General features: G+C 40.0%; 1 protein-coding gene across 1 annotated transcript in view; it reads left to right on the top strand.

Annotated features, from left to right (window-relative positions):
* Positions 1–14,168, top strand: part of PDCD1LG2 (programmed cell death 1 ligand 2) — a 56,868-nt gene that overhangs the window by 19,573 nt on the left and 23,127 nt on the right. The window contains exons 3-4 of the mRNA XM_014560446.2: positions 2,364–2,669; positions 13,689–13,955. Coding sequence (XP_014415932.2) covers positions 2,364–2,669; positions 13,689–13,955 — 573 coding nt within the window. The remainder of the gene's footprint in view (positions 1–2,363; positions 2,670–13,688; positions 13,956–14,168) is intronic.

Raw genomic sequence — 14,168 nt, 5'->3', positions numbered from 1 at the left:
ATCAAAGGATTCATAATCCTTTTTTTTTTCTTTTTAATGGAGGTACTGGGGATTGAACCCAGGACCTTGGGCATGCTAAGCATGTGCTCTAACACTGAGCTATACCCACCTGCCCCAGCAAGGGCTCATAATCTTGGTACAGTCAGAATTTGAACCTAGGTTCATCTGTCACTAAATCCCGAGCTCTTTCCATACGTACCATGTTTTGTATGAAAATGACTCCTCAAATCGCATATTCTTAGAAACCATCCCCAATGGCTGTTTTGACTGATTAAATGAGTGGATTAATGAAGCAAGCTCTCCTGAAGATAATTTGATCTAATCTTCTGTCACAATTCAGAAGCTTCTTCGAGATCTTGCTCACTTAGTCATAATGATTTTCCATTCATTAACGATGAAAGCAGCGTCACTTTGTACAGTTTCTCACAATTTAATCTTGCACACACTGCCTTCATTACTTTTGCTGTGTTCGACTGCTCTGTGTGCTGTTGTTTTTATAGAATTCTTTAACTCAACTAAGCGTTTATCTTTTGAACAAAACAGTATAACCCTGTGGTAAATGGAAACCCAGTATCACTGGTACTGGTAAAGAGAGGGTATGAGTAAAAATAAATGTAGTGAAAGTAAAGTGGTTTTATTAAATTCTACCAGATTATTATTAACATCTGCCTGAGAGCTTCCTGTTTTACTAAAAGGAAAAATAGCCATTGTTAGGGATGTGAGAGGCTAGTTGCAAATTATATGTAATTTGAGGGATTGAAATAGAATTGAAGAGGGTATGAATTTCTCTTTGAATAATCCAACTCCCTTTAGGCCTTGATTCTGCCATATTTAAAATTATTTTGCATAGTTCTAAAGCTATGTGACATTTTGGGGTCACTGTTTCAAAAACTACAGATTTTAAAGTCAGATATTCGACTGGCTCTGAAGTTTGACTTTACTGACTGTATGTCCTGGAGCAAACCTCTTTGACCAAGTTTCCTCAGCTGTAAAACAGTAATGATAATACATATTTTATGATTGCATTTTCAGTATTAAATGATATAGATAAAAAGCCTGTGGCAGTGGCTCACATACAGTAGGTATACCCTAAATATTAGTCCCAATCTTTCTTTCCTTTTGTTGATATAAAAGATGCTTCCACAGTGGGCTTGTATGATGTGGTGGTGGGTAAGGGCACTTGTATTGCTATTGGATGTAACCGGTGTCCAGGTTCTTGTTCCATACCAGGAAGAATTCAGAGACAAGACTCATAGGTTAAGAAAGTGAAGCAGGGATTTTTTAGGGATGGATAGTACACTCTCAAGGGGAGAGCGGGCAGGCTCAGGTGAGCGGCTGCCCTGAATTTCTTTGGCAAGTTGGTTACATAGAGAGTAAAAATGAGTGGGCAGAATATTCATTGGGGAGGGAAGGATTTGGGGTCATATTCCCTGATTTTTAATCCCAACTCCACCTTCCCAAAGGGAGGAGGCATTTTTGTCCTTATTTCTTCTGGATCAGAAGTGTCATGGTGTCGGTGCTTGTTGGGTACTTCTAGTCTGCAAGGCTGACTTTATTGTGATGAGGGCATGATGAGCAAAAGGTTACATTTAGACACTGGAGAGTCCTGCCTTTCCTCATCTTTCTTTGTAGGCCTCCAGGCCTCTCCACCCCAAAAGGTATGATTGCTTATCAGTCCAAAGTTTCCTGCTTTTTTTCCTCTGCCCAGGGACCCCTGGTGCTTATATAATGTATGGTTTCCTGGATTTGGTCTGTGCCCCTCCTTTCTGCCCAATTCCTACCATTTGGTCTATGTCCCTCTTTCTCTGCTCATATCTAGCTATCTGCCTGCTCTAACACTTCGACTCGGCAATACCTGGGTCTGATCCTGGCTGTGCAATCTTGGGCAAGTTGCTTAACCTTTCTGTGCCTCAGTTTCATTTTCTAAAAAGAAAATGGCCCTACTTCACTGGCTTCCTGGGAAGACAAAAGGGATCATGTGTTAGCAGAGGCCTGAAACGTAGTAAGAACTCAACAAGTGATAATTGTTATTCCTCACTGGTGAGAGGAGGTAGAATTTGGCAGGGCACGATGTAATTTGATCCATATGAAGAAAATGTGCCTGGATAATAGGTGGCAGGAGGGCAGTCAGCCACACAGGTGGGGAGTGTTGAGAGGAGAGAACTACCTCAGAGCAGCGGATCAAAAATTCCAGTCTTGGCCAGAACAGATTGGACAAAGGAGAAAAAGGAACCTCCACAAATGCCGAGATACTGACAGGTATCTCCTGAGAAGCAGGGTGGGATGGGTCTCCTTTGCTCCCATGCTATGCAGAACTGAAATGTGAAGGCAAACAATGGGAGAATGTCTTATTTTCTTTTCAGCTTTATTCACAGTGACAGTCCCAAAGGAAATGTACACCGTAGACTACGGCAGCAACGTGACCTTGGAGTGTGATTTTGACACTGGAGGTGACATGGAACTTAGAGATTTAAAAGCCAGTTTGCAAAAGGTGGAAAATGATACAACTTTGCTCAGTGAAAGAGCCACTTTGCTGGAGGAGCAGCTGCCCCTGGGGAAGGCCTTGTTCCACATCCCCCGAGTTCAAGTGAGGGATGCAGGGCAGTATCTCTGTCTGATCATCTATGGGATCGCCTGGGACTACAAGTACCTGACTCTGAAAGTCAAAGGTGAGTAGTTTCAGGCACTGGAATCCATGGAGGCATCCCTCCGACACAGGCCCTGCATTAGCTGCAAGTAACAGGAGCACACTAAAGGTAGCTAAGGCAAAACTGGAAGAACGCCTAAGGCTACCTCAGAGAAAACAAAAGCACCTGCTCAGAAATATTTCTTGACATCTGAGTATAAAGCAGCAGGGGTGAGGGTAAACAGGGGTGGAAGGAATAAAATTGGTCTAGAGGAAGCCAGGAAGATAAGTCCCTGAAAAGTGGGAGGGGACCAAAGATTCACAGTTCTCCCAAGGAACAACACTGACTTGATGATTAAGCTACTCTTTAGAAGTCCAGAGTTTTTAAAACCATGCTTTGCCATCCATTAACAGATTAAAATATCAATTTTGTGAGTAGCAACCAGGTGGGTTTTTTTTTAATCAATAAAATGAACAGCTTGATGAAATAGAACATATCAGAGAGCGGCTGAGTGTTGTTTCGTGAAACTCAAATTATTTCAGAAGTGTGTGTGCATCTTGCCTTATGGTGTAAAAATTTTTTTCTCACTGTGAGACAATCTAAAATGTTTGGAAAATACTACTCTAATCTGAGCCTCATCTATTGCACATGAAACAGTCAAAGCCCCAAGAAATAAAACAGGTGGCCTGAGGGAGCCAGTTAAACCAATAGCTATCCCCATTTCTCTGGGTTCAGGGCTCACCTCTCCACCACAGCATGAGCCAAGAACCCAAATCTGAAGGGAGTCTTTAAGTTCTTATTTGTTCTGGGAAAGGTCATTTTGGGAAAGGCATATGACAATTATCAAAGAATAGATTTGGCTCTGTTCATTGGCTTGTGTTTTTCAGCCTTCATTGACTGTTCTGAGTTAAACTGTGCCAGTTTTTCTCTGTCCTCTCCCCACCCTACCCACTAGGTCTCAGGGCTCTGTTCTTTGTTCTGGAGGGTCTGTGGATTTTGGTTCCTAAAGACCACTGGTCTTGACAGCAATGGTGTGACTTTATGATCTGGTATAAAGAAGAACAAACGAGTAATTAGACACGAGGATAAATGTTTTCACCTGTGACCTTGGGCTGGTTATTTCACCTTTCATAATCTCACATTTTTCTTACTTGTAGGATAGCAATAGTATTATCTACCAAATAGGACTTTTGTAAAAGTTAAAAGAAATAATGAACATAAATAACCGAGCATGGTGCCTGGCACTTGGTGTGTCCAGAGGTTTGGTTCAAAGACCCTCAGTTACTGCAGGGACAGTGACCTCTCACACCTCAACTCATAATAGTCATCAGAAAAGCCCTTAGCCTGGATGTAACTGCCTTCTATCTTTACTGCATTTCCTACATCCAAGCATCAACTGGGAGGAAATCCAGAGCATTGAAGTTAGTCTGAGTTCAACTAATGGAGGAGAGAGTGCTCTACATTCTCAAGATCCCCTAGTGTACTTGGGTATCTGCACCCCTACATCACTGCCCTATGTTTTGCTGATTTCTATTTGAGTGCTGTAATGCATCCAGGGTCTTTGGGCAATCTGGGGCCAGTCCCACTCTTTCTGGCTCAGGGGTGCCCCTCATCCCTAGGAAGGCATTCTGCCTGCTTCCTCACCCTGACAAAGGATGACTCAGGTGTGGAACAGATTTATTCCTCAAACCTTACTTTATATATTATTCATTCATTCATTAATTCATTCATTCATTCCTTAAACCCTCAATGATCTTCCAACTAGAGTGTGTGGGGATCACAAGGGCTTTTTATGGGATGCGTAAGCATAGGCAGTTTTAGGAAACGAGTTTCTAGATCTTCATCTTCCTCAAATACTCTTCCCCCAATTGAGTGTGCCTGAGAATGTGCCTTCCAGGCAAGGCTCTTGGGGTTCCCCTAAAACACTTCCTCTTTTATTATTGCTCTACCCACTTCATATAAAGCCTCCCTCTCTCCCATCGTGTAAAACCTCAGGGTGTAAAAACCTCTATAGTGCTAAACAAAAGAATGACTGAAAATGTTGATACCCTATCAAATTGTAATGACTAATAAATCCTTCTGCAAATCAGGTAGTATCAAATTCTCTGTTTTCAACAAAACTTAAGGAGGCCCTAATAGAGTTTACAGCTGATAATAGGAAAAAATGAAGCAGTTTTTTGTTGTATAGATCGTAAGGCTTTCAAAGAATGAAATGACATTACTATAACAGCTGTTTTCATTCCTACTTCCTTATTCATATAAGCAAGATTCCTTAGCCCTTACAGCTACCAAAAAAAAAAAAGAAAAATAGAAATAGAATTGATGCTGAACCTTGTCTCACTCCAACCATAAGTCACATGCATCCTCAGATTCATGAACAAATTGAAAAAAGAGCCCCACCCTTCCCATTAAGAAATACATTTCCAGTAAACTTTTTTATGTTTAGTAACCATCAGTATTTGTAATATTTTATGTTTTGACTTTACATGTGTTGATAATAATGGAAATTAGATTTTAATGCAGGAGAATACTGAACACTTAAAGCCTCATGATCAGAAGAAAAAATTTAGTTTCAATGGCTTACATGTTTTGTTGTTGCACAGAAACAAAAGGATAATCACTAAAGAGCTTTCAAACATGTTGCATAAGGGTAAAATTCTGTATAAAAAGTATAATTGGAACTGAGGTTTAAGGAATTAAAAGAAACAATGTAAAGCTCTGACCATAAAGAAAATTTTTGTATGTATTTTTCAATGGATGGTGGTGTGTGTGAAAGACACCTTTTTTGCTATCTAGGTGACATTGGATACATTTGTATAAGAGTGAAATAATTGCCTTACTAAAAATATGAATGTTTATAAAATGCTCTCATACCATGTTTGTCTAATGTAGAAACTTATGAAATAGTCTAAGAATGAAGTTAATAAATGTGTGAGAAGGACCATACTGCATCACAATTGTTTAAAGAGGGATGCAAGCAAGCAAAAAGAAAAAAGGTTGAAGATCAGCACCTAAGAATATTTTACCCTGATCAGGGGTCTCTGAAGGAAGCAGGAGAGATCTGGGACCCCAGTTAGCGTTTACTTAAATGGCACAAGACGAGAGGAAGGACAATGCTTTGTCCTTAAAATGCCTGATCTACGGCATATACCTTGAAAATAGGTTGATAGCACTTTCTTTGATGCCTGGGAAACAGTTAATATTAAATATACTGAACTGATTTCATAAGGACAAGGGAAAAATACTAGGTATCATGGCTAGAGAGTCTAGAAGAGCCAGTAACAGAAGGCTGTAGTTTCTGAAAAGCCAGGTTGCAACCACAAGACTAGGAGGAATCTGTCTGAGGAAGGCCAGGGAGCATGGCTGAAGGAAAGAGCAAGCGACCCTGAGAGGCCAGGGATTGAGCCCACAGGTTGAGAACCAGACTGTGCAAGGATCCCAGACAGACACAGAGGAAGAACTAAGAATAGATGGGCCGAACCAGCTTGAAGGCCTGGGTGGGCCATAAGCATAGGCCTGGGAGAGAGCCAACACTTGGAATAGGCTGAGGCTTACAGAAGTACTTCAAACCAACAGAAAGGCCCAAGGTAGACAGAGCATAGCTTCAACAAGTGGAGGAAGGAGACAGCATAGTTTCCATTTTTTTCTCACAAGAGAGATGTCCTTCACTCCGAGAAGAGGAAGACAAATGGCACAGGGGGACAGAGAGGAAACAGCCCCAAATAAGTAATGCAGTATTGAAAAAACAAGTCTGTAAATTTAGCCTCTAGGACCAGAGAAAACATTTGCTAAAGGAACTTACTGATGGGGCTAAATCTTTGCTCTCAGTGCCTTTTCTCCCATGGGGAAACAAAAGGGAACGAGGAAAGCTGGAGTTAAGAAAACAGTATCCTGAATTTTGAAGAGACTGGGGCGGGGGACCTCCTGGGAATTAACAAACTGTTTAAGCTGATGTTCCTCTCCAGGCCATTTAACAGACCAATTTAATAGGTATTCCTAAAAGGTTTATTTCAGTGATTCCTAGAAACCTGCCTGGATCCTCTAAGACCAAGGCACGTAAAAGTATGTTTTTTTACCTGAATTATGGTCATTATAATGATAAAGCAGATAATACTATGTACAGTAGTAAAGATAATATAGTAATTAATATATATATATAGTAAAGATAATAAGGCTTACCTTTATTTCAGAACTGCTAGAGTTGCTAGTAATATGTGAATCATATAGTCAGAGACAATCAGGATCACAGAAACCATTTAAACCAGTGTAAATTGTAATCAGAAAAGAGTAATTCTTTGGATGAAACAGACTGAGAAGCCAAATGGGCAATAGGGAGGCAAATCAGCAATTAGTAATAGCAGAAATCTGCTACCGCTGCTGGGCTGGAGGGATAAGGGAAAGGTAGGCTTAATGGAACCCAGGGTCCAGAGTCACTTGACAGACCCTGGAACCCAAATCGGCCTGTCCAGTGGTAGCTGGAGCCAGGGAAGAGATGTGGCTGCTGCTGGAGATGCCATCATAGCATAGAGCGTGGGAAAGAAATACCCTTACCTCTCCCTCCCACTTGCCCTCCAGTTTTCCCAAGAGGCCTGCTGTTGGCTGTCAACAGCCTGGGTTACACAACCTGTAGGAGTCAGCCTTCCCGCAGTACAGAGCAGACAAGAAAAACTGAGGGATGCATCTAAGGGCAAACAGGCCCAGGACCTACACAGCATACACCTGAACAACTAGTAGTTGTTGACTGAGGGCCAACAAAGGGTGATTGACAGTCTTGTGTCAAGCTGGAGACAATCTCCAAGTGCCAAGGGGTCTGTGATAATCAGCCTAGCTGGGCAGTAGATCATTTAACGAATTGAGCCTTACAACCTTAGACTGCTTTAAAACCCTGTATTGGGGCTGAAAACTATGTCCTATAAGATATGATTGAAGGATGTAGGCATATTTTACCTAGAGGTGAAAAGACTGTATGGGTTCTTGCCAGTTGTCTTCAGATACCTGAAGGTTTGCCTCGTCCTATGGAAGAGATAATAATTGCCAGTACTAATTAAGTATTTACTAAGATCTAGGTACCTAACTCATTTAATCATCCTAACACCCCTGTCGAGGATAAGTATTATTGTACCTTTTAAAATGAGAAGTCTGAGGCTTGACAGGTCATGTAACCAGCACTTGGCTTAAGCCTTGTCAAACCTTTCAGACTCTGAAGCCCGTGTACTTAACACTAAGCTGACCACATGTTGTTTTGCTAAGCCAGTCAAGTAAGTACCAATAAGTTGAAGCTGCCATGAGGCAAAATTTGATTTGATAGAAGGGTGATCTTCCCAATGAAAGTTTAACTTTTTTATTGTCTAATCATGGTGATGACTGCTTCTGGAAGTAGGAGCTTCCATTCATAGACGTATTTAACCAAAAATTAGTTATCTAGCAGATTACTAATATCAGGGGAAAAAAGTATTATTAAAGACAAAAAGGGACATTTCATAATGATAGAAAAAAATCACTTCAACAATCCTAAATGTGTGTACATCTGACCACATAGCTTCAAAATATGTAAAACAAAAATTGACAGACCTAAAAGGAGAAATTAAAAACTCTGCAGTCATATTTGGAGATTTCAGCTCATCTCTTTTGTAACTGGTAGAACACACGAAAAAGAAAACAGAAGGGTAGAACAAGACAGCCATCTTGACTTCATTGACACACATAAAACTTATACCCAACAACTGCAGTTCCAAGTGCATGTGAAACAGTCATCAAGATAGTTATCTAGCAAATGTGCTGGTAAAGATACTTCTTTTTGAGCAGGAAGTTGGACTAATTAAATTTTAATATCACTTCCACCTCTGAAATTCTAAAATTTACTCATCTTTTCCTAAGAATATCACCCTTAGCCCAGCTTCCCCTTTGTGTGTTGCTGATAATGATGTGTTTTTAGCCACTTCCCAAACACAAAAGAGGCTGTGGAGGCACCTTAAATAAATGCAGAATATGGGATCCTGTCCTTCCTCCAAACTTTGCTGATTCTTTTAGTTGAACACTTGTCCTATCTGCTTTCTCATTTATATATCTCAAGTCAAAGCCTCAGCCCAGCTGCTGATTCCTGGTTCTCCTACCTCTGAAATCACTTACCAGCTCAGCCACCAAAACCAGCTTTTTGTCCTGAGCTACCCTGCTGGAGCAAGCCAAACCTTCAGCTGTAACACACTACTCCTACAAATCCATTTATTCTAATCCATGCACCTCTAAAAACCCAGAGCTTCCAGAAAAAATCTACACTATAATGGAAGGAAATGATTAGAAGGGGACATCAAACCAAGGGGAAAATAAGTGGAGATAAAATAACATAAAATGAGATAAAGTGAATATTCAAATGTGTGCTTCAGATACTGTTAGATTGCTAGAGGTAGACCAAAATTGGCTCCAAGGGAACTGGTGAGTCTAACCAGTTCAAGTCCCTCAGTAGACTGTGTTAGAACCTGACACTCATCTGCTTCTAGTTCTGGGTACTCATAAGTCCCCCAGAAAACATACCCCTCTTCTTGTGTATGTTGCTTCATGCCTAGACTTTTGCAGTTACATAGAGAAGCATCTCTTATGATGACTCCAGCTGTTCCAGAATTCAGAATGCTGCAGCCATGAAGGGCATGAGTTCAAGTCCCCCCAACCACCCCCAGATTCCAGCTGTTTCCTTATTTATTAATGGAATATGAATTTTGTCTACCAAATAGGATCTTTGTGTGGTTTGAATGAGATAATGTGTATGGAGGGGATGGAGTCAGTTTTTTTTTAACATTTTTTATTGACATATAATCATTTTACAATGTTGTGTCAAATTCCAGTGTAGAGCACAATTTTTCAGTTATACATGAACATATATATATTCATTGTCAGATTTTTTTTCTCTGTGAGCTACCATAAGATCTTGTCTATATTTCCCTGTGCTATACAGTATAATCTTGTTTATCTATTCTACAATTTTGAAATCCCGTCTATCCCTTCCCACCCTCCACCCCCTTGGCAGCCACAAGTTTGTATTCTATGTCTATGAGTCTATTTCTGTTTTGTATTTATGCTTTGTTTTTTTGTTTTTGTTTTTGTTTTTGTTTTAGATTCTACATATGAGCGATCTCATATGGTATTTTTCTTTCTCTTTCTGGCTTACTTCACTTAGAATGACATTCTCCAGGAGCATCCATGTTGCTGCAAATGGCAGTTATGTTGTCGGTTTTTATGGCTGAATACTATCCCATTGTATAAATATACCACCTCTTCTTTATCCAGTCATCCGTTGATGGACATTTAGGCTGTTTCCATGTCTTGGCTATTGTAAATAGTGCTGCTGTGAACATTGGGGTGCAGGTGTCATCCTGAAGTAGGGCTCCTTCTGGATATAAGCCCAGGAGCAGGATTCCTGGGTCATACAGTAAGTCTATTCCTAGTCTTTTGAGGAATCTCCACACTGTTTTCCATAGTGGCTGCACCAAACTGCATTCCCACCAGCAGTGTAGGAGGGTTCCCCTTTCTCCACAGCCTCTCCAGCATTTGTCATTTGTGGATATTTGAATGATGGCCATTCTGACTGGTGTGAGGTGATACCTCATTGTAGTTTTGATTTGCATTTCTCTGATAATTAGTGATATTGAGCATTTTTTCATGTGCTTATTGATCATTTGTATGTCTTTCTCGGAGAATGCTTGTTTAAGTCTTTTGCCCATTTTTGGATTGGGTTATTTGGTTGTTTCTTATTAAGTCGTATGAGCTGCTTATATATTCTGGAGATCAAGCCTTTGTCGGTTTCATTTGCAAAAATTTTCTCCAATTCCATAGGTTGTCTTTTTGTTTTACTTATGGTTTCCTTTGCTGTGCAGAAGCTTGTAAGTTTCATTAGGTCCCATTTGTTTATTCTTGCTTTTATTTCTATTGCTTGAGTAGACTGTTCTAGGAGAACATTTTTGAGATGTATGTCAGATACTGTTTTGCCTATATTTTCTTCTAGAGGTTTATTGTATCTTGTCTTATGTTTAAGTCTTTGATCTATTTTGAGTTTATTTTTGTGTATGGTGTAAGGGAGTGTTCTAGCTTCACTGACTTACATGCTGCTGTCCAGTTTTCCCAACACCATTTGCTGAAGAGACTGTCTTTATTCCATTGTATATTCTTGCCTCCTTTGTCGAAGATGAGTTGACCAAAAGTTTGTGGGTTCATTTCTGGGCTCTCTGTTCTGTTCCACTGGTCTGTATGTCTGTTTTTGTACCAATACCATGCTGTCTTGATGACTGTAGCTCTATAGTATTGTCTGAAGTCTGGGAGAGTTATTCCTCCAGCCTCTTTCTTTCTCTTCAGTAATGCTTTGGCAATTCTAGGTCTTTGATGGTTCCATATAAATTTTATTATGATTTGTTCTAGTTCTGTGAAATATGTCCTGGGTAATTGGATAGGGATTGCATTAAATCTGTAGATTGCCTTGGGCTGTGTGACCATTTTAACAATATTGATTCTTCCAATCCAAGAGCATGGGATATCTTTCCATTTTTCAAAGTCTTCTTTAATTTCCTTCATCAGTGGTTTATAGTTTTCTGTGTATAATTCTTTCACCTCCTTGGTTAGATTTATTCCCAGATATTTTATTACTTTGGGTGCTATTTTAAAGGGGATTCTTTCTTTTTCTGTTGATTCCTCATTAGTGTAAAGAAATGCCGCTGATTTTTGAACATTAATCTTGTAACCTGCTACCTTGCTGAATTCTTCGATCAGCTCTAGTAGTTTTTGTGTGGATCTTTTAGGGTTTTCTACATATAGTAACATGTCGTCGGCATATAGTGACACTTTTACCTCTTCTTTTCCAATTTGGATCCCTTTTATTTCTCTCTCTTGCCTGATTGCTGTGGCTAGGACTTCCAAGACCATGTTGAATAGGAGTAGTGATAGTGGGCATCCTTGTCTTGTCCCAGATTTTAGTGGGAAGCTTTTGAGTTTTTCACTGTTGAGTACTGTGCTGGCTGTATGGAGTCAGTTTTTAGAATCACTCACCCCATCTCCTCTCCAAGTTCTTGACTAAGTGAGCTATAGGCATGAGAATCAGTAGCCGAATGGGAGATGAACTCCATTTTTTAAAGTAATAACTGGATGAGCACATGATTTTCCTCCTTCCTCTCTCCCAACTTTGGGGCTTGTTCGGTAATTTGCACTGAAGAACATGACTTAGAATATCAGCCTCTTATTTCTTGCTCCCTCCTCTTAACCTGAGAGTCCAGGTTTGTAGATCAGAATCCAAAGTCATTCATCCATCCAGCCTCAAACATAAGAAAATCTGCACCACCTACCCAGTCACAAGCAGAAGCTGGAATACTGTGAGCTGGGAAGAGGTGAGAGCTTTTGGAGACAGACAGGCCAGCATGCTCTACTGTGTGGGGACAAGAACTTCAAGAGACTCCACAGGTTATGAACAGCACTTCAGGATGCAGTCACCCTGCTCTCCAGTGAACCATGACCCAGTGAGGGACTTCAGCTATAATTAATCAAGTCAGCAACTCAGCATAAAGACACACAAGGGAGGTTCTCAAGTGGCAAAAATTGTGCAGGGGTTGGGACATTCTTTCCACCTCCATAGTATGTAAAAGCACAGGGCATGAACTCAGCACCTAGAAAAAACTTAGTAAATCATACATATTTGATGTTTTCCACATGGCTGTTATTATTATTTTAATATAAAATGGATTTTAACACTTTGTGCCCATTTATACTCTTCCCAACAATTTAAGAAAAAGTTTCATCATACCTGTGTTATATATAGGTATCTTTAATAATTGCATTGAAAATCTTTCTTAAAGAAGTATTTCCTACCTAATGAAAGCTAGTGCTCACTGCATCTTCCTGTCACCAAAAATCAACAAGTTACTTTGCACACTGCCTGATATTTGCATATGTGGTTAATGTTTATTGATTTTTAGCTGTCATCTGAGATAATTGGACAATTTGTCCTTGTGTCTTCCTGTTGCTGTCAGTGTCACTTGTGTCTATTTTAGGTCTCAGGTTTCTAAAGGGCAGGGGGGCGTATCTAATTGATTCATTAAGCGTACACTGCACAAGAGTGTGTGTGCACATATGGGTATGTGTGTGGGGGTTAGAGAAGAGCTCCTCGACACTCCTTTCTTGAAACTCTAGTAGACAGAATTTAGGTCTTTATTTGCTCTCCTCCTAACCTCAAAGAGAACAGAGGAAAGGGTGGAGTAGGAAAAGTTTTCCACTTCTCTTGAAGTGGAAAGAAAATTTAGCCATTTAACTAAATACAAATACATGCATTTTGTAATCTAGTCAGAATTTAAAAGACAAAATGTATGCTTGCTTTGGAATGATTTTAGGTATTGTACAGCCTTGAATCAGTTGAGCATGTAATAATTAATAAATAATGCCGATCCAATGTGATTATTAAAATGACTGTGGCTGAGAGCTTTCATTTTCCTGTTTTGAAATTGTATAAGAACTCATGTGATTAAGTTCACAGTTTATTGTTTGTTTAGTATTTTAGAAATATACCACCGCTATTAATTTTTTTAAAAAAGAGGAAATGGTGAATTGGAAAGAAAAATTTTTTAGAAAAAGTACTAAATAAAGTGAGATTTGAGGGTTATCTAGTGATTTTACTTACCCATCGTGTCTTCTCTCCAGCCCTCAATTGTGAGATCATTTACAGTAATACGAAAGACACATAGTGTGGTAGTCTGAAGCACTACTGAGATTTGGAATCAGATTTTGTGCATATATTGGCTCCACCAGTCACTAGTCCTGTGACTCTGAGTGAAGTGCTCAACCTCTCTAGCCTCAGTTACCTGTAACAAAAATTGGGAATATCAACAATGCTGTTTTGTTGTAGTGTAAGAATTAAATAATTCAATGTGTGTAAAACAGCACAATATCTGAGACATATGAAATGTTTAAAAAATTGAAACCATTTTTACTTAATATTGATAATGATGATTTTATTTCACATGGCATTGAGTACAGAGATCTACAGGAATCAGAAAAGGGAGACTTACTTATTTTTCTTCCTCTCTCATCCAGCTTCCTACAAGAAAATAAACACTCATAACCTTAAGGTCCCAGGGACAGATGAGGTAGAGTTCACCTGTCAGGCTGAAGGTTACCCCCTGGCAGAAGTGTCTTGGCCAAACATCAGCGTTCCTGCCAATACCAGCCACACCAAGACTTCAGAAGGCCTCTACCAGGTCACTAGCGTTCTGCGCCTAAAGCCACACCCTGGCAGAAATTTCAGCTGTGTGTTCTGGAATCCCAGTATGAAGGAACTTACTTCAGCCATCATTTACCAAGGTAAAAGCTGCCTGCCCTTCCTAGCTCTATCCTCAGGGTTCTGACAAGAAATGGATGGTGCAGTCCGAATAAGTCATTTGAGGAAAATGTTCTAAAGGGACTATTTATGAAGGTGTGGTCAGACTTTAGGGAAACTACCAAAGGTAGTGCAGGACACCTGGGGCTTCAAAAGTTGGGGGAGCAGTGACCACCCTTGGAAGGTTGGTGGAATCT

The sequence above is a fragment of the Camelus ferus genome, chromosome 4 (assembly GCF_009834535.1).
Source record: "Camelus ferus isolate YT-003-E chromosome 4, BCGSAC_Cfer_1.0, whole genome shotgun sequence".
In the NCBI taxonomy this organism is placed as follows: domain Eukaryota; kingdom Metazoa; phylum Chordata; class Mammalia; order Artiodactyla; family Camelidae; genus Camelus; species Camelus ferus.
Note: the sequence above shows the minus strand (reverse complement) of the source record. Positions and strands in the feature narration are given on the sequence as shown.